Source organism: Barbus barbus (assembly GCF_936440315.1).
Source record: "Barbus barbus genome assembly, chromosome: 11".
In the NCBI taxonomy this organism is placed as follows: Eukaryota; Metazoa; Chordata; class Actinopteri; order Cypriniformes; family Cyprinidae; genus Barbus; species Barbus barbus.
Genome location: NC_136739.1, coordinates 5,857,520 through 5,885,100, shown reverse-complemented (window position 1 = coordinate 5,885,100; position 27,581 = coordinate 5,857,520). Strand labels below are relative to the sequence as shown.

Genomic DNA, 27,581 nt, shown 5'->3' with positions numbered 1-27,581 from the left:
ACACATTAGTTGAGTTAAAGTTGTGACATTGCTCTGCAATCATAAACCTCTAAACTCGGCTTCATATTTTGCAAAACAAAACCCTCTGACAAGTTCTCTCTTGCCTTGAAATCATGCCATACAACCTAAATTCAAATTTAAGACAGGACCTAAGATCAGGAGAGGAGGTGGTTCTTTAAGTGTTAGAGAGTGTCAAAAGAAGCAGTAAAATCCTGCTGTACATTCAAGCAGTGATTGTAAAGAATGCTGTGCCATGGCTTCCTTCATTTTACTGAGTTACTGAAATTCCTCAGACTACATAAAACTGGTCAAATCGGGCCTGGTCAGACTGAGGCAATGACACGGTCTGTGTTACAGAAATGACACATGACCAGCTCCTCTTACATTGTATATCATACCTCATGCAAACACACATGCATATCACACACACCTTACATGGAGATCCACATCTAATCTTAACACGCCAATCTACAGACAGCTCTGAATGCATACGTTTTATACTTTTGTAGCATTTAATTTTATTTTACTTACAATATTAATGAAGAGTGCACCAAAAATATTAATAATTTATTTACACAATCATTTTATTTTTTTCTTCAATTTTCTCTCTGACCATTACAATTAAACAAGCTGTTTTTTTTGCCACTGTCCCTTTAAGACTTCTGTGCTAATTACTGTGCTTGTATAGCACTGTATTGATATTCTTCAAACAGTCTGGTTAGGTGGTTTTTTCTAGACATTTAACATCAAGTATTAATCTTTTGCATTTAATTAAGCCTGAATCACATAATGTACAGACTCCATTTTTATTAATTTTAATTTCTTAGAAGCTTGTTTCTGCCACAAGATAATAAAAAAACATTTTTTTTGTTTTCAACTTTTCTCAATTCTGACTTTTTATCCCACAATTCTGGCATAAAAAAAAAAATCTGAATTGTGAGAAATACACTCAAAACTCTGAGATATGAAATCAGAATTGTAATACAAGTGAAAAAGAATTTAGAGTCACAATTCTGATTTTCCCTTACAATTCTAAGTTTACATCTAGCATTTCCGAAAACTATGAATATCTTATATTTATTCTCCAAAATATCTTCTTTGTTGTTCAACAGAAGAAAGTAAGTCATACGTGTTTGGAACAACTTGAGGGAGAGTAAATAATGACAGAATTTTTTATTTTGGGGTGAACTCTCCCTTTAACAAATTCTGCATTAACACATTCCTTTTAATTCTAAATTGCACCCATTTAATTAAATAAATGAAAATGTAAGTCTCTAATAATGTGTAACACTGTCTCAGATTTCAGACAGAATTAGATCATGGATATTTCTAGTTGAACCGTCTCTCTCTTTGTGAGTACGCGGTTTGTGATGTGTGTGTAAAGGGTGAGTCAAAGCGTCCACTCATTTCCCGTCTGACACACATCATGTCTTTATCCTGCATCACTGATGCTACACAGATCACTTTATAAATACATACAGACAGACGGACATGTATGGAGCAGGATCAGTGAGCGGTGTTGACGTCAGGGGCAGACATTCCCTGCATGACTGTACTGAGCCCCAATGCATCCTGGTGCACATGTCCTATCATCTAATCTAGTCCACAGGACCACACTGCCTATAGATATATGGTACATACACACTGTACAGGTACAAAAACAAAATTCCAAATATCTTCACTCTAATCCAGGTCGTTCTCAGATATCAATCATATAAGATGATTGACAGCTCGGTATGAAGTCATAATAGACTCTTTCATTACGCTGTTTACACTGAGTGTCTGTTCAGTGGTTCAGTTTATTTGTAGCGACATGATTTTTGTAGACCAGGTGTGAACAGATGGTCACAGATTCACCTTCATACAATCACAGCAAACTAACATCTGTCAGAAAACCTGCTGTGGAACAATTACATCACCCTTCCAAAGTCTGGGGTTAGTAAGAGTTTTGTAATGTTTTTGAAATAAATCTCTTATGCAAAAAAAAAAAAAGTTAAAACAGTAATATTGTGAGATATTATTACTGTACATTTTAAGATAAAATTTTTATTTGAATATACTTATATACCATTTATTTCTGTGATGCAAAGCTGGATTTTTAGCATCATTACTTATATCATCCTTCATGTCGTTCATAACATTTCATATTAATGTTGAAAACAGTTATGCTGCTTAATATTGTTGTTGAAACCATGATAAATAATTTTTCAGTTTTTGATGAATAGAAAGTTCAAAAGAAGAACATATATTTGAAACAGAAATATTTTGTAGCTATGTAAAAGTCTTTACTGTTACATCAATTTAATGCATCCCTGGAATGAATGAATGAATAAATAAATACATTAATTAATAATACTGACTTTTGAAACTTGTGAATGGCATTAGAGTTTGTCTGTAACCCAATTTTTTTAATCCATAGAGAAATGTATTTTTTTAACGATAATATGTAAAATTTTTAAATGGTATGATTCTCTGTACATGTCAGTTTATTTAATTTAAAAAAGTACAAATATATATTTAAATTTAATATAGGCCTACTTGGCATATTTAGCTATAAACTAGATATTTTTACATGACTTACAGGCAATATTTTAATATATTTCCCTGTTATGATCCAATTACATCATCCTTTATGGAATAAGTACTGTAAGTTAATAAAAAAAATTAAAAAAATTTCAAAGTCAGGGTTTGTTAATCTTGGAGTTGCCTGATTTGATGTGTTATTGCACAGAATCTTTACCAAAGATTTTTAAGAGGCCTATGAAGAAAATGATGGGACAAATACTTTTGTTGCAGCTGAAAAACTGGGTGTTCGCTGCTGTGCTCTACAGACAATTTGTACTGATGAGGTTAAATTCATGTAATGAGCGATGTATCCTGTGATGTTTACAATGTGCTTTTAATTAACAAGCTGAGAGGAATGGGATGGTTCACAGGACGTCGCAATGTAATATAACTGAAAGCCATGCAGTTGCCAGCTTCAGCCCTTTGATTATGTTTGGACGTGTGACGGCCGCCACATCAGCAGGAGAAACTGATTCACGGTCAAAGGGCTTCTCGTAACTCATGTAAAGAGAATTGGGAAGTTGTGGGTAATGCATGAGCTGATTAATGCACAGAGGGAGGAGGAAAGACAACACTAGCTAACTCACAGAGTGCTCATCTCCTCTGGGAACAAGAATGCTGCACAAAAGGCCTCCGACTGAGGCCGAATGAAATGGTGTGAGAGAGCAGAAAATATGAGTGCTGTGATGGAGGGAGAGATAAAGGACCAAAGGGAGGGAAGTAAAATGAAAAAGGGGAACGAGACGGTCGACAGACTGAGAAAATTAGGAGATGGCACAGATCCTGGATGAGGAATACTGCCAGCTGGAGTCTGGGACAGGAATGTTTCCATCACTCTCTACAGTAACAGTTTTAACAGAGAAGATCTTACATTTGAAGACCAGGCCAAATACATGAAAGAACATCTTTAGCACTTAGAATCGGCCAAACCTGAACCGAAATAAAAACCTTGGAGTCACCACAATCTTCAAAATATAGCTTCCAACAAGATTTTTTTTTTTTTTTAAACAATGCAGTTGAAGAACATTGTGGGTTCACGGAAGAAACTTTTAGTGCAGAGTTCTCAAAATAACCATTTTTTTCATAGTGTAAGGAACATTTTAATAATCTGACGAACCTTTTTTCATTATAAAGAACCTTTTACTTACAAATTATTTAATATAAATATATACATACAGTGCTTTGCGAAAGTATTCATATCCCTTCATTTTTTCACGTTTGGTTATGTTACAGCCTTGTGTTAAACTGCTTTAAATCACTTTATTCCCCACATCAATCTACACTCCATACACCATAATGGCAAAGCAAAAACAGTACTGTCACAACTTTGTAAATAAAAAAAAAAAAAAAAAAAATAAGTACTTTGCATAAGTATTCAATCCCTTAACTCAGTACTTAGTTGAAGCACCTTTGCAGTCTCAAGTATTTTTGGGTATGATGCGACAAGCTTTGTTCATCAACATTTGGCAATTATCTGCCATTCTTCTCCTCACCTCTTCACCTCTCAAGCTCTGTCAGGTTGGATGGGGGAAGACGCACATTCTCAGGTTTCTCCAGAAATATCTGATTGGGTTCAAGCCCAGACTCAGGCTGGGCCACTCAAGGACATTCACAGAGTTGTCTATAAGCCACTCTTGCTGTGTACTTAGGGTCATTGTCCTGCTGAAAGGTAAACCTCTTGTCTAGTCTGAGGATCTGAAAGCTCTGGACTGGGTTTTTATTAAGGTCTCAATATTTTGGTGCATTGAGCTTTTCTTCTATTCTTATGAGTCCCTCAGTCCCTGCTGCTGAAAAACACTACCAGCACACTTTACTTTTGGGATGGTACTTTGCAGATGAGCAGAGCTGGTTTCCTTCAAACATGATGCTTGGAATTGAGGTTCATTGGACCAGTGGATCTTGTTTCTCACAGTCTGAGGGTCCTTTAGGTGCTTTTTTGCAAATTCCAAGTGTGTTTTCATGTGTCTTCACTGAGGAGAGGATTGCGTTTGGCCACACCTCCATAAAGCCCATATCGGTGGAGTGTTGCAGTGATGTTTGTCCTTCTGTAGATTTCTCCTATCTCCACATATGATCATGGAGCTCAACTAGAGTGACCATCAGGTTCTTGGTCACCACTCTAACCAAAGCCCTTCTCAATTAATTGCTCAGTTTGACCAGGAGGCCAGCTCTAGGAAGAATCCTGGTTGTTCCAAACGTCCTCCATTATGGATAATTGAGGCTACAGGCTTCTGTGAACCTTCAGCAGCAGAATTTTTATTTTTTTTTACCCTCAAGGCTTGGTCTTTGCTCTAATACGCATTATCAGCTGTTAGACCTTTTATTAAGACGTGTGTGCCTTTCCAAATCATTCCCATTCAATTGAATTTGCCACAGGTTACCTTCACTCAAAGTGTGGTAACATTTACAAGCAAAATGAATGCTCCTGAGCTAAATTTAAACTGTCCCAGATAAGGGCATGAATACTTAAGCAACGGAATCATTTAAGTTTTTTATCTTAAATAAATTTGCAAAGATGTTAAAAACCTGTTATTTGCTTTGTCATAATGGTATATGGAGTGTAGATTGATGCGGGAAAAAGTCATTTAAAGCAGTTTAACATAAGGCTGCAACATAAAACGTGAAAAATAAAGAAGGGGTTTGAATACTTTCGCAAGGCACCGTATATATATAGCCTATACAGTATATGTTTATATACACACACACACACACACACACACACACGTATACATATAATAATTTAATGTAATATAATTTAGCATAATTATAAGCATAATTATGTTAAATATGTTAAAATATATAGTTTTTTATGTATATCAGTGTGTATATCAGTGGCAAATTTAATTTATCAGACTTTATTTCAGGTAATTATTAAGCAACTTTGGTGTAATAGATTTTTAGACAGCTTTTTTTCAATACAATAGATCAGAATCAGAATCAGAATGAGCTTTATTGGCCAAGTATGTTTACACATACAAGGAATTTGTTGTAGTGACAGAAGCTCCAAAGTGCAACAGAAAGACAGCAACAGGACAGGACACAATAACACAATATATAATATAGGCGACTATGTATGTACAGGTCAAGTATGTGCAAATTAGAAATGAGAAAATAAAAATAAAATAAGTGAGTGTGGTGAATGGATAATGTATTATAGTTGTGTGTTCCACGTTTATTGTTGAGTGTTCATGAGATGGATTGCCTGAGGGAAGAAACTGTGCCTGTGTCTGGTCGTTCTGGTGCTCAGAGCTCTGTAGCGTCGACCAGACGGTAACAGTTCAAAGAGGGAGTGTGCTGGATGTGACAATACTGAGCACAATGCAGAGTGTACTTACTAAATAGAGTTTGATAGCTTTATCAATATATATTTCATCAATCATCAATAAACTGTTCCAGCTAAAATATGGTGAATTTGTTAAAACAAATGTTATGTTCAAACAATAACACTAGAGAACTACCACACTGCAGTTCAGCTGTATTGTAGTTCAGCAAGGCCAATGACATTTATCTCACTTATTGATGATATCTAACTTATTTTTTACTTGCACATTAAATTCATCTGTAAAAAACAAAACAAAACATGCAGACATACTCATATTTAGTCACAGTCTTTGAGATTTTTTACCCAAAATGACAGTAAAGGTAAAAAAAAAAAAAAAACTTTATTTCATTATTAGTTCATTATTAAAGTGGCTGAATTTACCAGAAATTTCACTTAATTTTCCCCGCAGAAATGAATGGCTAACTATAATAACCAGACCCCCCCCCCCCCCCCCCACACACACACACACACAAGTGTGTGGGATCTCCTGAGTCGACTGCATCTGTAGAAGCAGAGTGATGGAGAAATTGTGTTTGTTTGTGTGTGATGTGGAGACTGGGGTGGACTGGAGGGCGGATCCAAGACGCAGTGGCCGTTAAGGAAATCCCCAGACCATCAGCATGATAACACGGTCTTGTTAAACCTTCATCTTATAATATTAGTAATGAACCCTGTTTTTCTTGTTGTTTGTCAACTATACTCCACCCTCTTTCAGTGTGGCAAACCAGTGAACACTCTCACATGAGCGATACTCAACTGAACAAGCTTATGCTATTCACAGAGCTGCACTGAAAGGTCAAGAATGCAACCATTTGGGCAAATATTTGATGTAAAAATAAGGAGGCTGGTGTAAGTGTGCTTAAAGAGAGGTGCAGAATGACCTGACGGTTAACAGGCTCTTTGTGTACATGTATGAAAGAACAGGAAGTGTGTGACAAACACATACCAAACCATTCAATATTATGATTTAGATATTCAGGCATATACATCCCACAAAGTGTTGAGAGCGACACAACTGCATTTAAATCGGCTTTTCTGTGAATATACAATACAGGAGGCACTTCTGAAGCAATATTAGAGTCTCATGGCTGTGAACAACAAGTATGGATGCCAACAGATTAACTGTTTGGTGCTATTTTTGATGGAAGAAACACTAGCAACCACAGATGTATTAATGTCTGGTCATTTTTAGTAACCCTCAGTTACAACAGATGTGTCATGTAGGGCAACCAATAAACAACCAGTCTCAAACCGATATTTATGTTTCATCCATTCGTAATATTAAGATATTTTGCCTCATATAAATGATTTTTCCACCCATTGAAATCCACTATACATTCGGTCAGTTCTCTCTTATATCCTCTGACTGGATGTTGGAGTATTTACTCCACTATAAAGATTATCTGTGATTCACACAGCGCAGAAGTGGAGCACTGCCATGAAGGAGCCTCCCACTGAAAATACTCAGTATTAGCAGCATGTATGTCCAAACAAGCTTCTGAATGACAAAATAACCTAACGACAAGTGTGGCGAGAACGGACTTCAGTATAAAACAAATAGAAATCTTTGTCTTATGCATTTTTATCTCAAGTGTGTGTATGGTCATTGTCAGTAAAACTGCAGACAACTGATTCTAAAGTCTTACAATACTCAATTGAGAAGCAGAACCTGCCAAGAAATATCTCACCAAACAAAAACTGAGTGCACAGAGATGTAGTCACATGAAAAAACATAAAATGGATACTTTTTGAATACAAAACGAATATCTTTTTAATATTATTTCACTAAATAATAAATATAAACTTTCTTATTTAGCGATTTTACAACCTTACCAATATGAATAAATAAAATAATAACACATTTGTGACCCTGGACTAGAAAACCAGTCTTAAGTCGCTGGGGTATATTTGTAGTAATAGCCAAAAATACATTGTATGGGTCAAAATTATATTTATTATTTTTTTATTCTAAAACTTTAAAGATGATTTTCTCAATATTTAGATTTTATTGCACCCTCAGATTTTCAAACAGTTGTATGTTGGCCACATATTGTCCTATCATAATAAACCGTACATCAATGGAAAGATTATTTATTCGGCTGATGTATATAAATCTTGATTTCGAAAAATGGACCCTTATGACTGGTTTAGTGGTTCAGGGTCACATTTGTTATATAAGTCTGCCACCATGTGGTAAGAAATGGAACTGTAAGTTTTGAACTGCCTATGAGAGTTATGTGCTTCAGGACCAACAAATGTGTAATTCCTGCAGCAAAGAAGGCACCAAAAGGAATTGGAAAGCAAAGAAAGAAAAAAAAAAAAAATCTAAAAAAAAAAACATAACAACCCCCCCCCCCCCCCCCCCCCCACTACCACCAAAAAAAACTAACAAAAAAAGCACAAAACAAAACAGGTTGAACTTACTTCCAAAAGGATTCTCAAATAAAAATAATCTGGACATATTATTTGTTATAAAAAAGAAGTCACAATGCAACAAACGTCTTAATGCTCCTAAAAAACTTAATTATTTTTAGGGTGAAATTTGACCCAAACATGCTCTTAATTTGTTTTGTGAAATTCAGCCTGAAAGTCCTACCTGGACTGGCCTGCCATCCTCTGCTCCGATCATGTTCCTCCACTCCAGCAGAGAGCGTTGCAGGTTGTCAAGGCCTGTTTCCCATAATCTGACGTAACCTCCCATGTCCACAGTCACCACTCCACCAGAGCCCAGAGGAGCCATCACTACATCTGTGTCTGAGACCTTTGAGATCCACACGGTGTATGGAGACATTGAGCTGCTCCTGAACACATCAGCATGACAGACACTGATCAAAACATTAAGCTAAATGTAAGACCTTTTAAAGTCATTTTTTTGAAACAACAAAAATAAAATTAAACAAAATCATCAGGGTCAGATTAACATATTAGTGCTAGAAGGTGAAGTGTCAGAGGCCAAAGTACAAAAATACAGAAGTGTCAGAAGCCAGAGCACAAAGTTTAATCAGGTCAAAATTTGAAGGAATAGTTCAACCAAAAATGAAAATTTGCTGAAATGTACTCACCATCAGGCCATCTAAGATGTAGATGACTATGTTTTTTTATCAGAAAAAAAATGGGAGAAATTTAGCATTACATCACTTGCTCACCAATGGATCATCTGCAGTGAATGGGTGCCGTCAGAATGAGAGTCCAAACAGCTGATAAAAACATCACAATAATCCACAAGTAGTCCACACCACTCCAGTCCATCAATTAATGTATTCTAAAGCAAAACGCTGCATGTTTGTAAGAACCAAATCCATAATTAAAGATTTAAACAGTTGCTTTCCACCAAAATATGAGTCCATAATCCATATAAAATGCTTCCTCCATATCCCCTGTTGTCCTCTCATTTTAAAAACCATCAACATATTTGTTTGGAACTGTTTTCACTTGTATGCTTGATCTGTGCATATTTCTCTCCTGATTCAGACGAGACGACTTTTCACTTGAGAAAGCAATATTATGGGTAGAGGACTATTTTGTTGCTGTTAATTGATGGACCGGAGTGCTGTGGATTACTGATTTTATCAGCTGTTTGGACTGACGGCACCCATTCACTGCAGAGGATCCACTGGTGAGCAAGTGATGTAATGCTTAATTTCTTAAAATCAGATCTGATGAAGAAACAAACTCATCTATATCTTGGATGGCCTGATGGCGAGTACATTTTTATCAGATTTTAATTTTTGGGTGAACTATTCCTTTAAACAGAATGCAACTTGCATTACACAATTCCCCATCTTGCAAACTAGTTCTGCCTCATTATTGTTTATTTACTGGTAAAAGAACACCTTCTATTATATGAAAAGAATATTCCTGAGTATCCTATAAACATCACTGTCATAATTTACGCAAAAATATAAATCACATTAGGCTACTTACAAATTATATTAATATCATTACATCATTTTATATTTACATTTAGGATATCTAGCAAAAGGCTTTGACTGACATTGATCTGAACAGAAGAGGGAGCTATAGTTTAATGAAAGAGTCTGACTCTGTACCTCGGCACTGGAATATATTTGAGCTTTTTAGAGTTCAGGTCTGTCACTTCCAGGTAAGCAGCAGTCATGGGAGGTGTGACATCTGTTTGTAAATCAATACCATCATCATAAAGCACCATTATAATTACTAATACATTTGTATATGATGTGTACATATGAATGTGTCAGTGTTTTACCTTTGGGGTAGATCTCAGTCAGTGGGACTTGTGAAGGGGGCAGAGCTCGGACCACTTGATTAGCACTTAACAGACAGACACAGTTGACCCTCTTTGCTGGCCCGGTTCGCTTACTTGACCCAAAAAACATATCAGGACCCCGACCCTCTGTTATGGGCGAAGATCTCGTAAAGCTGTACACTTCGTTAGGGGACTGTGGAAATACAATACAACACATGTTATAGGGGTCAACAGTATCCATAATTTAAAAAAAATCCACAGTTTAAAACACGTGCCATATTTTTTCGAAAAAATATACTCGTTGTGTTGGATTCTTATGGTTTTAAAATGATTTCAAATAATAATTTAAACATTTTTAAGAAAAGTTTTATTATAATGACTCTAAAAATGTAATTTGGTGTTACCACTAATAATAATAAAAAATTTTTTTTTATATATATATATCTTCCTTACACCTTGAATACGTGTGTGTATGTGTGTGTATTAATTTTACAACCTTAGTAAGGTTTCCATTTAAACTATTAAAAGAGACTTATTCATATTCTATGAAATAATTTATGCAAAAATATTCATCACATTAGGCTACTTACAACATAATAATGTAAATTGTTAATACCATTACATCATTTAAATAATCATATAAAACATTTAAGACCTTAAGACATTTTAAGGCCTTGGTTTAAAGAAAATCTAAATTAATATTTCAAAATGAATATGCACTTCAAAAATAAATAGATTTGGACAGAAGAAAAAGCATCAGATCACTGATCTATAGAATTAAACTATTTTTTACCACAGCATACCTACCATGAGATCTGGGAAGCCCACGATAATATTAGCATAGGTGTTAGTGTCACAGAGGATGCGGTTAGGAGAGACGATCTTCTGGCCCAGGGCAGTGCTGAGGTTCTCATTGGGCAGCTGCTCATTTGATACCTCCTGAGGAGCCGTGGCTTCCATCCCTGAAGAACAAAGACAGTCAGACCATCACTTCACTCTCAAATGACCCCCTGTAGAGATGATAATGTGTCCCTCACAACTAAAGCCATAAAAGGTTTTCAGAAAATGTCTGCCATGACTCTACATCTGACATCTTAATACCCCAGTTTAATTGGTCATTATTCAGACCTTCTGGTGACATTCTGTCACACTCGGTTTGATAAAGACCCCAATCCTGCTGATGGGAACTTTTGATGTCATCAAAAACATGCTCATTTTTCAGAGCAAACGCTGAAGCGTCTGACACTTTAGATGTACGATGCCCACTAAGTACAGGCATTAGTCTATCTTTATGACAGCGACATTCATCTCAATAACTGATACTATGAGTTATTAAGCGCATTTCTGCTCTTCATGCTCCAGGAACAAGTGCTGAAGGAGAAATGACAAGGGGCACATCATCAGAAGATAGAGCTGTGAAGATGTTTATCTTCCATAAATAGCATTTCATGGACTTTATAAACAGAGGCAGCAATTAACTTCACCTGCTATTTTAGGCTTTCAAAAACAAACTGGCATTACTTTTATCAAATGAGGCATGCAGGACTCACTGGCATCGTCCATCAGGCCCTGAGAGCTTCAGTTATCCTCTAAATGAGGTATTAAGTCTGTTTTCATATTAGCCAAGAAACACTAATAATGATTAACTATCTCTTTAGATCAAAAATTGTGCTTCTAGCTCACATCATACGAAAAACAATACAAAAATAAGAACACACATTCATGTTTAAGTATGTCACGTATAAGCTTTAAAATATAACACTATATATAACCAATGTTGGAGGTAAGGTTAAAGAGATTACTTTTTTCAAGTAACTAGTAAAGTAACGCTATACTTTTCAATTTACAAGAAAATATCTCAGTTACTTTTTCAAATAAGTAACGCCAGTTACTTTGGTTTCCCATTTATTGATTGAAACCTCTCCTGTCCCCGTGTTGAGAGAAATCTGGAGCAAGATGTTACTTTAGTTCTACGTAGAATAAATGTGAACATGCATTAATTCATCTCACTCACAATCAGTGTTGGGGGTAACGCATTACAAGTAACGCGAGTTACGTAATAATATTACTTTTTTCAAGTAACTAGTAAAGTAACGCATTACTTTTTAATTTACAAGAAAATATCTCAGTTACTTTTTCAAAAAAGAAACGCCAGTTATTTTTTTCCCATTTATTGACTGACAGTGCTCTGTGTAAACACGCTGTTACTGTAGTTCTAGATTAAATGTGAATGTGCATTAATTCATCCCACTCGCAAAAAACAGATTTAGTATTCATCAAAATGAATTAAAACAGTGAAATGCAAGCTCAGAATATGACACAAACCTACAATACTTAAATATGTTAAACAACACAAATATATCTAATTCCATTTTATAAACCAATGTCTTTGCTGCTGACCTTTGATGATACAGTTCAACCATACTAATAAGCAAAAATTACTTTAGATAAACTAACAATTGTGCTTCATTGTGTTTTATTGCTGAAGAGAGTTGAACCTTCTTCTCCTGCGTTCTACTTTACAGACATGCATTTACTTTTCCTTCAGCCTGAGGTTTATTCATGACACTTTTTGGTGTGAAAGTACTTTTACATTTGCTGTAATTAGAACGTATTGTATTAAAAACAATCAAGCCCTGCTCATATTTAAAAAGTAACGCAAAAGTAACGCAATGCATTACTTTCCATAAAAAGTAGCTAAGTAACATAATTAGTTACTTTTTAAGGGAGTAACGCAATATTGTAATGCATTACTTTTAAAAGTAACTTTGCCCAACACTGCTCACAAAAAAAAAAACAGATTCAGTATTCCTCAAAATGAATAAAACTGTGAAATACAACTCAGAATGTGACACAAACATGCAATAATTAAATGGTAAATATAACAAATATCCTTTATGTATTTAATCCCATTTTATTAACCAGTGTCTTTGTTGCTGAGCTTCGATTATCAAATTCAATCATACTAATAAGCAAAAATTACTTTTCATTTTTTTTTTTTTTATTGCTGAAGAGTGTTGAACTTTCTTCTGTTGAACTTTGCATTCTACTGTACAGACGTGAATTTACTTTTCCTTCAGCCTGAGGCTTTTGGTGTGAAAGGGCTTTTGCATTTGCCAAAAATAGAACTTTTTATATAAAAAAAGAAGTAATTTTAAAGTAATTTTATATTTCTTTCCATAAAAAGTAACTAATTAACGTAATTTCAGAAATTTCACGTGATCACGTGATCCTTCAGAAATCATTCTAATATGCTGATTTACTGCTCAAGTAACATGATTATTATTATCAATACTGAAAAAAGTTGTGCTGATTAATATTTTTATGGAAACCGTTCTTTCAGGATTTTTTGCTAAATAGAAAGTAAAAATAATATTTAGTATCATAAATGTCTTTACTGTCAATTTTGATTAATTTAATGTATACTTGAAAAAACATATTGACCCTAACCATTTGAATGGTAATGTAATGAATCATCTTTGGTTTTCTCACAGCCTGCAGAGAAGCCCAGGAGCCCCATAGTAGGGCTGCCATAATGGAGACCGTCAACGCATCTTCCTCTCATCCCAGCGGCCCCTGTCTTTGTTAGGTACTGTCAACCTGTCAGATGCTTCGGTGTAGTAGTAAGAGAGAGGAATCTATGGTTACGCAACCCTGGTTCTGTGATAGCAACAGAGTGAGGAATCTCACCACATTTTCCTCCTGGCAGCAGCAGGCAGAAGAGAAGAGACATGCTGAGAATGACATGACGACAGGTGGCAGCGGCTTATAACCGTGACCTGTCTGTCAGCCGACGGACGTAGTGTAATTGCTACTTCCGTGGACAGTCACGCTCTGAGGCAGAGGTACTTCACTCTGACGTATCCTAAAAACGTTTGGAGAAAACCCTCAGCCTAACTATGAGCAATAACAAACAGCATTTGTTCATTTAGCCCAGAGGAGAACTAGCCTCTCGTCTGATTGTTTCAAAGATTTTTTTCTCCATTTCTGCCACCTGATAGAGTTTGGGTTTCTTGCTTGTGTCACCACTGGCTTGCTTAGTTGGGGACAGGGGTTTAAAAGACACTTAATATTCTGTATTGTTGATTTGACTGCACTGACAATATCGGATAAGAACAAAAAAATATGTAAACTAAACTGAATTTTATATCCAAGGGCCATTCACAAGGAATGCGTTTTTCCATACTTCTACTTTTCAAAATACTAGACGGACATGTTTGACCATTGCGTTCTAAACAAGTGGTGTTCAAGTTAAAATAAGTTCAACTTTTTAAAAAAAAAGCGTATCGAGGCCTTGCATTTTTTCCATTCCACTGCAAAGCAAAATGCATTCTGTGAATAGTTTCATAATGGATTGAAGCAAACTGAATCTACATTAAACTGACTTGAGGTGAATAAAGACACTATTGTCTTTTAGAGCCTGCTATGCAGCAGAATTTGAATTTGTCTCATATTAGAAGTAGTTATTTTTCCTGTTTATTACTGTGACACTGTTTTGAAAATCTCTATTGTATAAAGAGATGTATAAATAAATATGACTTGATTTGACTAAATTATAAGTGAAAACATACATACCCACTAGGAGTGAGAATGTAGAGTCAAATGATTGAAAATATGAGCAAACAGATTAATTGTGCAAGCACAATACATTTTTGAACACCAGGCAGCATCTCAGACCATATTCCATATTTACTATGAAAGCCATCAAAGATGACAACAGGTTTATTCACGTGCAAAAATCCCCCAGGCTTCATGTCAGTCAAAGCAGATGTGAAAAAGACACATTTGCCAAAGCAAGACAGATGGTGACTGACAAGTGTGAAGGGCTCTCAGTGGCCCTGATTGGTCGGCAACATTGCAGAGTCACATCTGATTGGTTGTTCTGGCCAATGTGATAAGAGTTGCTCACCTGAGCTGGTGCCAAAGCCAGTGTTAACAGCATCTTCACTGATGGCATGCAGCTGGCACACTCCCCTGTCCTCTGCGCCCATGTGCATGGGCTTTGTCAACAGGAACTTCCTGCACATGATGGTAGCACATTTTGTTAAAGCCACACCATCGGTTGAAACAAATACGCGTATATAACCTCTAAAAAGGAAAACACCCTTTTCCAATCTGAGCAATGTGTGCAATAAACTAAAACATGAAGGAATTCGTCTGATTTCATTGGCACCTGTCAGTCTTGCTCTCAACAAGAAGCCAGCGGTCTTCAGCCACCAGGAACACAGCTTTGAGATTGATGGGGAGGGAGATGGTGTGAACCTGACCTTCTAGCACATCAACAACATCCAGCTGACTCCTGTCCAAGTAGAGCAGAGTACAAATCAGTAGGCCATGCCTGAACAGGACACCAGAGCTCCGATCCGAAACCTAATGAGCTGTTGGCAGTCTACAGCCTACAAAGACATCTGCTTTCTAAGACGACATCCTAACTTAAAGGAATAGCTCATCCAAAAATGAAAATTATGGCATTATTTGCTTAACTTCATGTTGTTCTGAAATCATAAGACTTTCATTTTTGAGAACAAATTAATGTATTTTTAATATTCTTTAATATTTTTTTCCATCCATTGATCATCCACACAACCAAAATTTACAAGCTTCAAAAAGTACATAAAGACACTGTAAAAGTAATTCACACTGGTAATAATGACAGAATTTTCATTTTTGTGACTAACCCTCGTAAATGAACGATTTGGAGAGCAGTACATGAGATCTATTCGGATGGGACTAGTTTTCTAAATGAATATGTCTGAAATGATTTTAAAATTCAGATGATTAAAATAGCAAAATATGTCTGTGAAACACAAGATAACTTCATGCATATAATCATGCAACTGACACTTATCACAAGGATAGAACATATGGTGGACTTGTTAGCCTGTTTCTAAGGCCTCAACATTCATAGCATACAAATATTGGGCAAAATTGTGTATTATTTATTAGATTAAACAACTATCTTGAATTTTTCTCAGTGCTTTTTATTTTTTACACTTTGTCAGACATTTTATGCAGGTTTTTTGTTGAAGTGCATTCTGGAATTGATGAGAAATATGTATATTGTCTTACAATTTGGACAAGGCAGCTCACTAGGTTTCAGAACAGTGTGTAAGATTGACATATCATGCATAAAACTGAGAGAGAGTAACCTACCCGTTTTCTTTGTAGAAGAGAAGCCAGTTCTTGTGGGCAAACTCCTTGCACATTTTGTGTGCTGGCTAATGACAACAAAAATATTAAGTTGAAGATGATTAGGTGTGACTGTACAATTTTACATGGTGTCCTAACCAGATGCAAAGACACAATAAATGGTATAATTTACATGTTAGTCAGAGTTTTTGTCCTAACCAGCCACAATAGTGATACACGACGAGCTACAGAGCTACATTCTAGTTTTGGAATGGTTTTTATTTCTGCAACATCGCAGCTGGGAACAAAATCTGTCCAGTGACACGAATAAACTAAGAACTGATTATATGCTTTGTATAATCTTAAAAGTGTTTAATATGAGTTTGAATATCATTCTGTGTGATTTTAATAGTAACCCATAATGCAGTGTTTCCCAAACTAGGGTTGTGAAAACCTCAGGGTTTATGAGTGAGTTGATGAAAATCTAAAAATTTATTAAATTATAATAATGCAAACTAAATGTAAAATAACTTCAACTTGAAACTAAATCCTTATTCAAAAAGATTATTTTGTTTACTATCATGTGACCATTAACCAACATCAGAGAACCGTGAATGTGTTTTATTTAAGTATTATCTAAAAAAAAAAAAAACTGCCATATTGAAAGTGACAATGGATAATTATTCTCAGATCTTTAAACTAAATTGCATCACACCTGGTTATAGGGAGATGGTTGGGAACACTGCAGAATCTGTGTTTTTCTAGAGCAGTGGTTCTCAAGCTTTTTGTCTGTCCACAATAATATTTGAAGGCACAACACAGTTGATAAGGGTGTGAATACAAATAATATTATATTAGTTTGCTGCGGCCCCCTGGTTAAGAACGACGGATCTAGATGTAGATTTCCACCTGACTCTCTTTGTTGCTCCACCAGTTTGCGGTCTTGCGAGGTGGTTCCTCCTGATTGTCCTGAGACAGGACCAGTCTCCTCACAGCACCGGTCACCAGGTCCAGATGTAGCACTGTGTTTCCCTACAAAAATGAGACAGGAATGTTCATGCTGTTCAGTTCTGAAAAAAAGGTCATATCATTTGATTCAATTCCCTGAGGTACACTTATAATGTTAGGTTAATGTCTAGGTTTTAGGTGCCAAGAACAGTCATAATTTAGTTTTACACAACCATTTTCCAGCCTCTATCTGACCCTGACCTTTTTACAGCTGTGCCTTTAAGATATCTAGATGTTCTTTTTACATAAGATATGAATACTTTATGCAAGTATTATGCCAGCCTCCCGTTACTCTTCACAGGAAAGGTTGGTGAAGAGGTGCAGGTCTTAAATTCCCCCTCACCATTAAATCTTCAGGATAATGGCTTCCTTACGCCCTGGCTTACACATACTGTCTGTGTTATTAATAGAAGCCTTGCATCACTTTTGGACAGATGGTGGGTTTGGCTGAGACGGGCCGTTATGGTCAGGGCCGCACTGTTCCATTCAGCCTTTGTTTTTTCTCCACTGGGAGAGCAATGACCCCTGGATGGCCCCCTGTGATGTCTGGACATCTGTATTTTTTTTTTTTTTAGAGGTAATCATGTTCTCCACACCCTGTTTTCCACTGCTAACAGGTGTTTTAAGGTTTCTTCCAGACTCGACTCTAAATACACACCAGTTGTATGAATGTAAATTCCTATTAGATTTCTTTCTGGTTTTTGGGTTGGTACATGTTTATGTAAGTGAAAGTATGTATAGCTCACCCAAAAATGACAATTCTGTCATCTTTTACTCATGCACATGTTGATACAAACCTGTATGAGTTTCTTTCTTCTGTTGAGCACAAAAGAAGATATTTTGAAGAATGATGGTCACCAAACAGTTGATGGTAGCCACTGACGTCCATAGTTTTCTTACTATGGCTACCGTCAACTCTTTGGGTTAATTTTGTTTTCTGCATTCAGCAGAAGAAAGAAATTCACACAGATTTGGAACAACTTTGGGGTGAGTTAATGATAAAGGAATTTTCATTTTTGGAGGAATTATCCCTTTAAAGATACAGCATCAAAAGCAGCTTTTCTAATTCTGATGCTCAGAGACAAAAATAGCTGTGTAAAACTAAATGTACGGGAGCGTTCCCCCAAAAACATTTTAATGAAACTTGAGTGATTTCAGTCCCTCCATTGAAAGTCCGTGCAACTCTAACTTTGACACTACAAAAAGACATTGTAAAAGTAATCCATATGGATAGAGCAATTTGAACCAAGTCTTCTGAAGAGACACAATCACTTTATATGACAGATTAAATTTAGTCTTTTATTTACATATAAAAACTGATCAACATGCATACATAAAGCACATCAAATATGATAAACAGAAGCTCAAATATGCTTGTGTGGCATGAGAACAAACCTCACTGGTTCTCGCGCATCAAGCAAGAACATTTGAGCTTCCGTTTATCATATATGATGAGCTCTATGTATGTGTGCCAATTACTTTTACATTGTCTTTATGAACTTTTTGTCAAAGTATTGGTTGTGCAGATTTAAGGTGGGACATAAATCTGTCAGATTCCATGAATAATATCAATTGTGTTAGGATGAAAGGTCTTGTGGAAAAACATGAGGGTGAGTAAATTATTTAATTTTTGGGTGAACTGTCCATTTAAGCGTGCTTTTGGTAAACTATGATTTGGATATTATGTGTACTTAAAATCAACTTTTAAATCTTACAAAGGTTACCATTTAAATTTTAACTAAGGATAAACAAAGTCTACACTCTAAAAAAAAAAATGCAGTTTTTTTTTTTACCCAAATGCTGGGTTCAGCCTGTTGGGGGCATTTTATTGGGTCATTTTTAATATTTTTTACCCAGGTGCTGGGTAGTTTTCCTGTACCTAAATTGCTGGGTCATTTTTAATTCAGTTCCCCCCCCCCCCCCCCCTACCCAATCACTGGGTTGAGCTTGTATCTGACAAAAAACCCAGCCGCTGAGTTACAATCAGAGCATGAATGAATGGGCTTTTTGAGTCCTTTACAGGAGATAGCAGTTCTCAGCGCCGCCGATTTAGTGCACTTCAGCGAAATAAAGGTTTATATGCATTTTATTTCATTTATAAAGTCTTTACTTTGCGGTAAATTATATTATTATAATATAATTATATTATATTATAGCGGTCGTTTCGCACGATGAAACACCTTTTGCCTGGCATAACATAAATGGATTTTATTCGTTATAATAATGAGTTTAATTTAATTTGATGTTAAAATATGTTGTCTAATCTCAGTACTGTTTGTTTATGGGCAGGTTTTGGAGTCAGTCACGGCATCTCTCAACTACGAGTGAAATGTGAGGCTGCGGTCTGAAGTTCGCAGTTTCCCCGGCGAAGAGCAACCCTTCACCGGCTAAGATTTCGTCGACACACCGGCACGCGAATTAGCACTATTCCGGTAAAACGGTTGAATACACAAATTAAAATGCTACTTTTAAATGTTACATTTATTTCTAAAATGCTTGTTAATGTTTGTAATATTCTAAAGTATTCTGTATTCACCCAAATAAATTCAATTTGTCTTGTATTTGTTTGATTATTGCTGTTGCCTCAATTCTATGAGTGATTTTTAATTTCCAGCCCATTTTAAGGCAGCAATACAATAATTTTTAAACAACAGTTTACTTAAATAAAACAGCCCTGCATATTGCGTAACCCAACCAGCTGGGTCAAAATAACCCAACAAGTGTTCTGTCCAATATTTACCCAGCGCTGGGTTGTCAAATAAATCAAGTTGGGTTGTTTTTAACCCAGCATTTTCTAGTGTATAAACATGACAGTAACATCCAGTAAAGTACAGTGGATGACGTGTAGGCTCCAGTATACCTCAAGAAGTTGTATAACATGTTATTTAAAAAAAACAAAACAAATGGTATTATTGCACAAACATCACATCTCATCTACTATGGTGAATCTATTAGCTCAAACACATTTACTATTTCCATCTGCTATTATTAGACATTGTTTTCCCCATACAGGTTTGGTGGAAAAGATGCTTGATCTTCTGTTTCCTTGCTTAGATAATAACAGCATGTCTCAGATAAACCTCAGGGCAGGAATGAAACCTGTAAATGGATCATAATGGCAGCCAAGTGGACGGCAAGGCTTTCATGTGAAGTGCCCATGTAGAAGAGCGGGTTCACACACACACACACACACACACACCTGTTCTTCATGGAGCACCACCTGGTCCTGCAGCGGGTTGCCCAGTGCCGCCACAGTGACAAAAGGCTGCCAGACTCCACTGATGGTCCGGGGGAAGATGTCATAGAGCTCAATGCACTGGACGGAGTCTCCTTTCTCTTTCATAGCATACAGCGATACAGGGTTACATGTGGCCACATAAATGGAATCTATGAAGAAAAACAATGACTCACTTTCAAAATAAAAGCCACAAGACTTTATAATTCCACATTCATTAGATTTTAGATCTGGCTACATGAGAATGTGATAGCAGATACCATTAGCAGTGGTGACATCGCAGACGATGTTGACCTCGTTCATGGGGATTTGCCAGTGAGCCTGTTCCTCAGTGAAGCTCATAGATCTGGACTCGTGCCTCTCAGAAGGATAACTCTGAACCCGCAGAAACACAGGGCCCTGAGGAGAACCACAGACATCAAATTAGTGTAATATGCTAATAACAATTTTGAAATATTGGAAATAGAATGGGTTATGATACCTTGATGTCTATCCGATGGGACTCTGTTGGACACAGCAGCTTTCGTCGAGTACTTCCACTCTGACTGATGGTCCAGTAACCCGCCATCTTACAGTCTGGCAATTGCAACCTGGGTAAAGGGAATCTGGTGATTGCCTTTTAAGACATGACATTTAAATCTTACAATGATTATGACAACATGTTGATCATGAAAACACCTTAAACTGTGTTGTTTTATTGGGTTAGGCCAAACGTTGACCAGCACACCTAGATTTTTTGCTATTTCAAAATCTCGGTTTACATGCACAACACCTTCATGAAAACTTGGACAAATTGGAAAATGATGTGATTGTAAATGGTGGTCACTGCTTCATTCTGCTGTCTCTGTAGTGGGGCTGGAGTTCATTGATATTCAGGAAGTTTGTAGCTTCACATCTGGTTATTGCTCAGTTACTATTCCCAGAGAAAGCATTACCACACTACTCTGCAATTGAAGCAGATGGGATGACATATCACTCCCCTCAAGATAAAATATTAATGCAATATAGCATTCAAACACTTTTAATGTAATGTATCAATGAAAACTTTGGGGTCAAAAGGACTTTTTCTCTTTAGAAAAATATTTGGTAACACTTTATTTTAGGGTCTCTTAATTAGCATGCATATTACTAGAATATTAGCCATTTATTAGTAATTAAAGTAATTAAGCACATATTAATGTCTTATTCTACACCCCTAATCCTACCCAATACCTAAACTTAACACCTAACTATTAATAAGCAGCAAATTAGGAATTTATTGAGGGAAATGTCATAGTTAATAGTGAATAAGTGTTCCCTATTCTAAATTGTTACCAAATATTTTTATTCAAGGATGCATGGAATTGTTACAAAGTATATGTAAATGTTCTTTTGAAAGTTCAAAGAATCCTGAAAAATGTATCATAGATTCCACAAAAATATTAAACAGCACAGCTGTTTCAACATTGATAATAATATTGTATTAATAATAATGTTTCTTGAGCAGGAAATCAGCCTAATATTGTGATTTCTGAGGGATCATGTGACACTGAAGACTGGAGTAATGATACTGAAAATTCAGCTTAGCATAACAGGAATGTATTGAACATTGAAATAAATTAAAATAGAAAACAGTTGTTTAAAGTTGTAATAATATTACTGTTTTTACTGCATTTTTAATCAAATAATTGCAGCCTTGGTAAACATAAACATTTAAACTTTCAAATACTAAGCTGAATGTATATAGAAACATCATTCAAAAGGAAATATTTGTTTCTTCACTTTTTAATATTTTCCAGTATTTTTTATAAAATATAACAAATTGTGTATACCAGATGGCAAAACACTCAAAAGCAGGTCAAATAAGACAAAAGTGAGACGGAAGAAACAAATAATTTCCTTTATTGAAAGTGTATAATATACAGCACTGAGCAAATTAAATGACTGTTACTGAATGAGAAATATATTTGTTACTAAAGGCCATTGCACACCGAGTCCGAACTTTTGGCACGCTGAAAAATAAATACGACCTCATGTTGTGTCAACCACATTTAACGTTGACACACTGCCTCCGAAACTTTCGTCCGTCATAAAAAAAATTTGGATCAGGTTCGATTTTCTGCGTTTTCGCATCCGTAACAAGCATTCTGATAGGAAAGCATGACGAATACGAAAAAACAGAAAAACTCAAATGAAAATTTCAGACTCAGTGTGCAATGGCCTTAACTTTTGATAATCAGATAAAGAGCACATTCCAAACAGTGGAAGGTCACGTGGACAGATGGAACATGGACGCCACACAAAGGGCCGTTCCAGAGCAAATGGTTTTGTTTTTAACTGCTCCCTTCACCATGTCTGATACAAACAACCACACAGTTGTCCTGCTGTCTCCAGATTTCCCCCCTCAAGTGCTCTGCTCTTTATGAACAAACAGGGTACAGAGATGCTCACTTCCGATTGGAATTTGCCCAGAATATTTCATATTGTTTAAATGCATTAACCAGACACTAGCAATCAAGTTTAACTTATTCCAGTAAGAGGCCAAGTAAGTTTGGCTGTTTACTAAATTCAAGCATGTTTAGGGTTTTGTCTATTGCACCTTCAGTGAAAAGAGCTTATGAGATAAAAGCATCTGTTAAAGGTGAAGTTTGTAATTTATGTGATACTAGAAACCAAATTGCTGTTCATCTGAGCAGTCTGACTGGGCCAAACATAACAGCACTGGCTCAACCAATGGCATGAGTTTGGGGCAGGACTACCTGCCATTATTTTTGCAATTCATTTCAGTCTCTTTTGCTGCAAAAATTGCACACTTCACCTTTAAACAAACACATTTGTTCAAGTGTACGATTTGAGGACCATGCAGAGCAGATCCCTTCTACAGCTAGTTATATTAGTCCAAGACAGTGTGTATGTTAGAGAACTTGCATGATATTTGTTCATGATACTGCATTCAGGGACAGTAAAGAGCAATAGGAGCTGAGCTCTTACTCCTTGGCCAGGTGCACGCTGGTGGGTCTGGCTCCGATGGGAATGCCGTGCTTGTGCAGTGCTGTGATCAGCACCTCACGCATGTCCTTGTTATAGGAGTCAAAGTCAAACACATTCCTCACCACGTTGGCTAGGCCCTCGTCTGGAAATTTCTGGAAAAAAATTTAAGAGGTAAGCCATAAGACAAAAGTGTTTAGTCGTAATGATACAATATTAAGAGCACTCTGATCTTGCCATCAATCACTACCATTAAAACATCATCAAATAGAAATAGATTAAATATGTACGAATTGTTTCTATTTAATTTGAGAAGTGTGAATTTAAACTGAATCGGCCCCAACTTGCAGGATGTTATACTGCAGTTCAAAAGAAATTCAAAGGAATTTAGTTTAGCGAAAAAAAAAAGAAAAGAAAAAAGAATATGATTTTTTGGCTAATAATTCAAACATTTCTGGTCAAAATTAACAAAGAGCCAATAAAATAATTTTTTATTTTTAAAACAGTTTTAATTTAATTTAGAACGGCACACAACCTGCCTATAGTTGGACATTATATCAGTCAACATTATTGTTTTTTAAGTCTTACAAAACTGCAAATCACATAAAACCTCCTACCCTCAAAAAGAAGCTTCAACAAAGAAAACAAACCTTCCAGAAAGACTCCAAACATTAAACCAAACACACGTTTATTAGGTGCTAATAGAAGCTAGTTGTGAAACAGGCAGCTTTCCTGAAAGACTAGTCGAAATCGCATTCGATCAGCTTAGATTAAAGTAGGCTACCTGTTACTGACTCAAGAACATCTTCAACAAAATGTGACCGTGCAGCCACCTGTGAGCAGAAAATCCATAGGGTTTCATTATCCCCAGGCTGACCTGTGCAATGCAGCTCACTGACTGTGATCTCCAGTGAGCGAGGGGCAGTTATGCTTAAACCAGTGGCTTTCAACCAGGGTTCCCACGATAGATAAGGTAGTCTGATTTTAAAAGTGTGATTTCCACACCTAGAAAATTCAAGTCAAATAATACAATCTTAAAATGCAACAGTCATTCTTATAATCAATATACATTTTCTAGTTATGCCAAGATCTAAAATATGCATTGGGAAAAATAAAATGTAAGTGCGAGTATTTTTTTTTTTTTTCTTTTTTCTTTTATTAAATCCTTATCCAGTAAATCACAATGACTGGAAGAGACATGTAAATTCACTGGTTAAGAAGATTGGGAACCAGGATGAACATTCAACTCTTAAAACATCTGAAATCATGAAATGTAATTATTTTAATTGTAATCATAATTCTTTTTGTTACTTTTTTAATTTAAAAACTAGGAATAACCTCAGGATTGACCCTTAAACAAAAAAAAAAAAAACACAAAAACAACTAAAAACTGGGACTAGGGAGTTGCTTGTTGCTTTTAATATTATTGGGGACAATGTGGGGACTTGGGGTATGCAATATTCATGAAAAAAAAAAAAGATTATCTCAATATTTTCTGGAACCAGAATCTTGGACGTAAGTAGTAGCTCATCCAGGTACTTTTTGCCTACTGTTGAATACCATGATTTTTGGACATAATACTTTTCTTGTATACTGTTTTTTGCATATTATATAGTATGGAAACTACGACTGTCTTAATGAGTTGAGTCATGAGTCATTAATCACTGAGTCAAAGTTGGTCACTGAATCACTGATTAAACTGATTTGTTCAAAAAGCAGATTTGCACATTATTAAAACAATAATTAGATATTGTTGACAATACATATCGCAAACCCTTACTTGAAGCAAAAAAGATTGAGAAGCACTGCTTCAAACTCTGATATATTCAAATGACACAAAACAGAGAAGGACCGTGAAACCAGTCTAATGACACATTTAAATTCTATTTTTTATTTTTTAATTATTGCAATATTCACAATATTGCCATAGTGATAACTCCTTCTACATTTGCTGTTAATGATCACAGGTGTCTGAGTAAAAAATACGAGCAAAGTTAACAGTCTGGCTGTTAGAGATGTGCAGTTTGAATCCATGCACCATTCACCCACCATTACTTTCCCTCATATTATTAAAAAAATCTATTATATTTTAGTTCGTTCATCTTGATTGTAGCTCTGCTCACTTTGGACATTGAGGTTTTTAAATAAAAATTGTAGTTTAGATATTCATAAGCAGACTATTTCTAAATTAAATTCAAGCATAGTGGCCTTTAGAGAAAAAGGTTTATAAGATCACAAGGAACAACGTGTCCAAACTTTTGACAGCGAGAGTAGACCTCTGATGGCTGCTTGCGGCAGACTAATCTGACAACTGACTCCTCATCCAATGTGACAGACAAATTCCATCCATCTATCTGTATCTCTGTCGCTCCTGAGAGCTGAGACGAGAGGAGGAGGCTGCTGTGTGTGTGTGTGTGAGAGTTAAAGCCCAGAGACAGGTGGCCCAGAATGGCAGTGTGGCCTCTATATGTCAGATCAGTCTGTGAGTGGGCCGAGTGAAGAGACAGGGTCTATCCTCACTCTCTTTCTCTCGTGCGGCACCTTTTATCTCAGACACAGGGTCACTCACCCTCATCTATTAAACAACACCGACACAAAGTCTGAATTCTTAAAAGAGGGAACATCCTAAAACCAAGAGGTTTAATGTATTGTGGGGATTTGAAAAGAGTTTTGACTTGTGGCATAAAGTCTGGTCCACTTTGCAGCTTATTCTGGACATGGTCTGCACCTTTATACAGGAAGATACTGAATGATGAAAACTGACCAATCACAGTTTGATTTTTTATAACTGCATTAAATTTCGGGGTCAGTAAGAATTGCTTACAAAAAAAATGAATACATTTATTCAGCAAGCAACATGCATTATATATGTTTTTACTGTCACTTTTGATCTATTTAATGGTATAAAAGATTTTTATTTTACAAAAAGCTGTTATTTTTAATTTTCTACATATTCTATATATTCTGATTTCTACAAAAAATATTATTATTATTATTATTTTAACATTAATAATAAGAAATGTTCCTTGAGATGCAAATCAGCATATTAGAATGATTTCTGAAGGATCATGTGACACTGAAGACTGAAGTAATGGCTGCTAAAAAATTCACAGGAAAATATTACATTTGAAAATGTATTAAAACAGAAAACAGTTATTTTAATTTGTAATACATTTTTACAGTATTACTGTTTTTACTGCATTTTTGATCAATTCTTTTAAAAATCTTACCTTCTCAAAAATGTTCAACAGTAGTGTAACTGATATTACAATAATAAAAAGGAGTGGAATAAACTTCAAATAATAGTGTGCCGGTCTCACCATTATTTGCCTCCATTTTGCTGCAATATGCATCAGATGGTCTGTGAATAGAGTACATGTGTGCCTGCCATCTGAGGTTAAAGGGATAGTTCACCCAAAAATGAAAATTCTGTTATTAATTACTCACCCTACTGTTGTTTCAAATGCATAAGACCTTCGTTCATCTTCAGAACACAAATTAAGATATTTTTGATGAAATCTGAGAGCTTTCTGACATAGACAGCATTGTAACTACCACATTCAAAGCCCAGAAAGGTAGTAAGGACATCGTTAAAATAGTCCATGTGACATCAGTGATTCAACGGTAATTTCTTTTAAATTTTAAATACCGACTTTATTCAATGATTTCTTCTCTTACGTGTCAGTCTTCGACATGCGTTCTATCTATGGAGGGACAGAAAGCTCTCGGATTTAATTTGTGTTCCGAAGATGAATGAAGGTCTTACAGGTTTGGAACGACATGAGGGTAATTAATGTAATCAATAACAACATTTTCATTTTTGGGTGAACTACCTCTTTAAGACTACCAGCTCATTACCTGCAGGTGTTTTACGATGTTGACCACTTCTCGTGTAGAGTAGGGGTAGGTGATTGTTCCCTGGTCAGCCATGGCCCGGAGCTCTCCGAATGCAGCCACCAGTTTCTGGAGGATTGCATCAGGAACGTCAGGCCCATATTGCTTGAGCATGGCAAACTCAGCCTGAGGTTTAGGGTTGTCCACTGCATGGCAGCTAAATATGTCCCCTGGAAGAGTAAATTGTCAAATCATCAAAAGTATTTCAAACAGCATTACATAATCATTGTAACTGT

At 36.0% G+C, this 27,581-nt stretch overlaps 1 protein-coding gene across 1 annotated transcript in view; it reads right to left on the bottom strand.

The window, feature by feature from the left end:
• Positions 1–27,581, bottom strand: part of LOC306876667 (von Willebrand factor A domain-containing protein 8-like) — a 114,064-nt gene that overhangs the window by 28,319 nt on the left and 58,164 nt on the right. The window contains exons 25-37 of the mRNA XM_079428008.1: positions 27,310–27,515; positions 23,455–23,606; positions 20,966–21,074; positions 20,745–20,883; positions 20,449–20,636; positions 17,151–17,273; positions 16,266–16,330; positions 15,286–15,411; positions 15,022–15,131; positions 10,920–11,074; positions 10,113–10,305; positions 9,937–10,018; positions 8,484–8,688 (exon numbers count right to left, since the gene is read on the bottom strand). Of these exons, the coding sequence (XP_079284134.1) occupies positions 8,484–8,688; positions 9,937–10,018; positions 10,113–10,305; positions 10,920–11,074; positions 15,022–15,131; positions 15,286–15,411; positions 16,266–16,330; positions 17,151–17,273; positions 20,449–20,636; positions 20,745–20,883; positions 20,966–21,074; positions 23,455–23,606; positions 27,310–27,515 (1,853 nt within the window). The remainder of the gene's footprint in view (positions 1–8,483; positions 8,689–9,936; positions 10,019–10,112; positions 10,306–10,919; positions 11,075–15,021; positions 15,132–15,285; positions 15,412–16,265; positions 16,331–17,150; positions 17,274–20,448; positions 20,637–20,744; positions 20,884–20,965; positions 21,075–23,454; positions 23,607–27,309; positions 27,516–27,581) is intronic.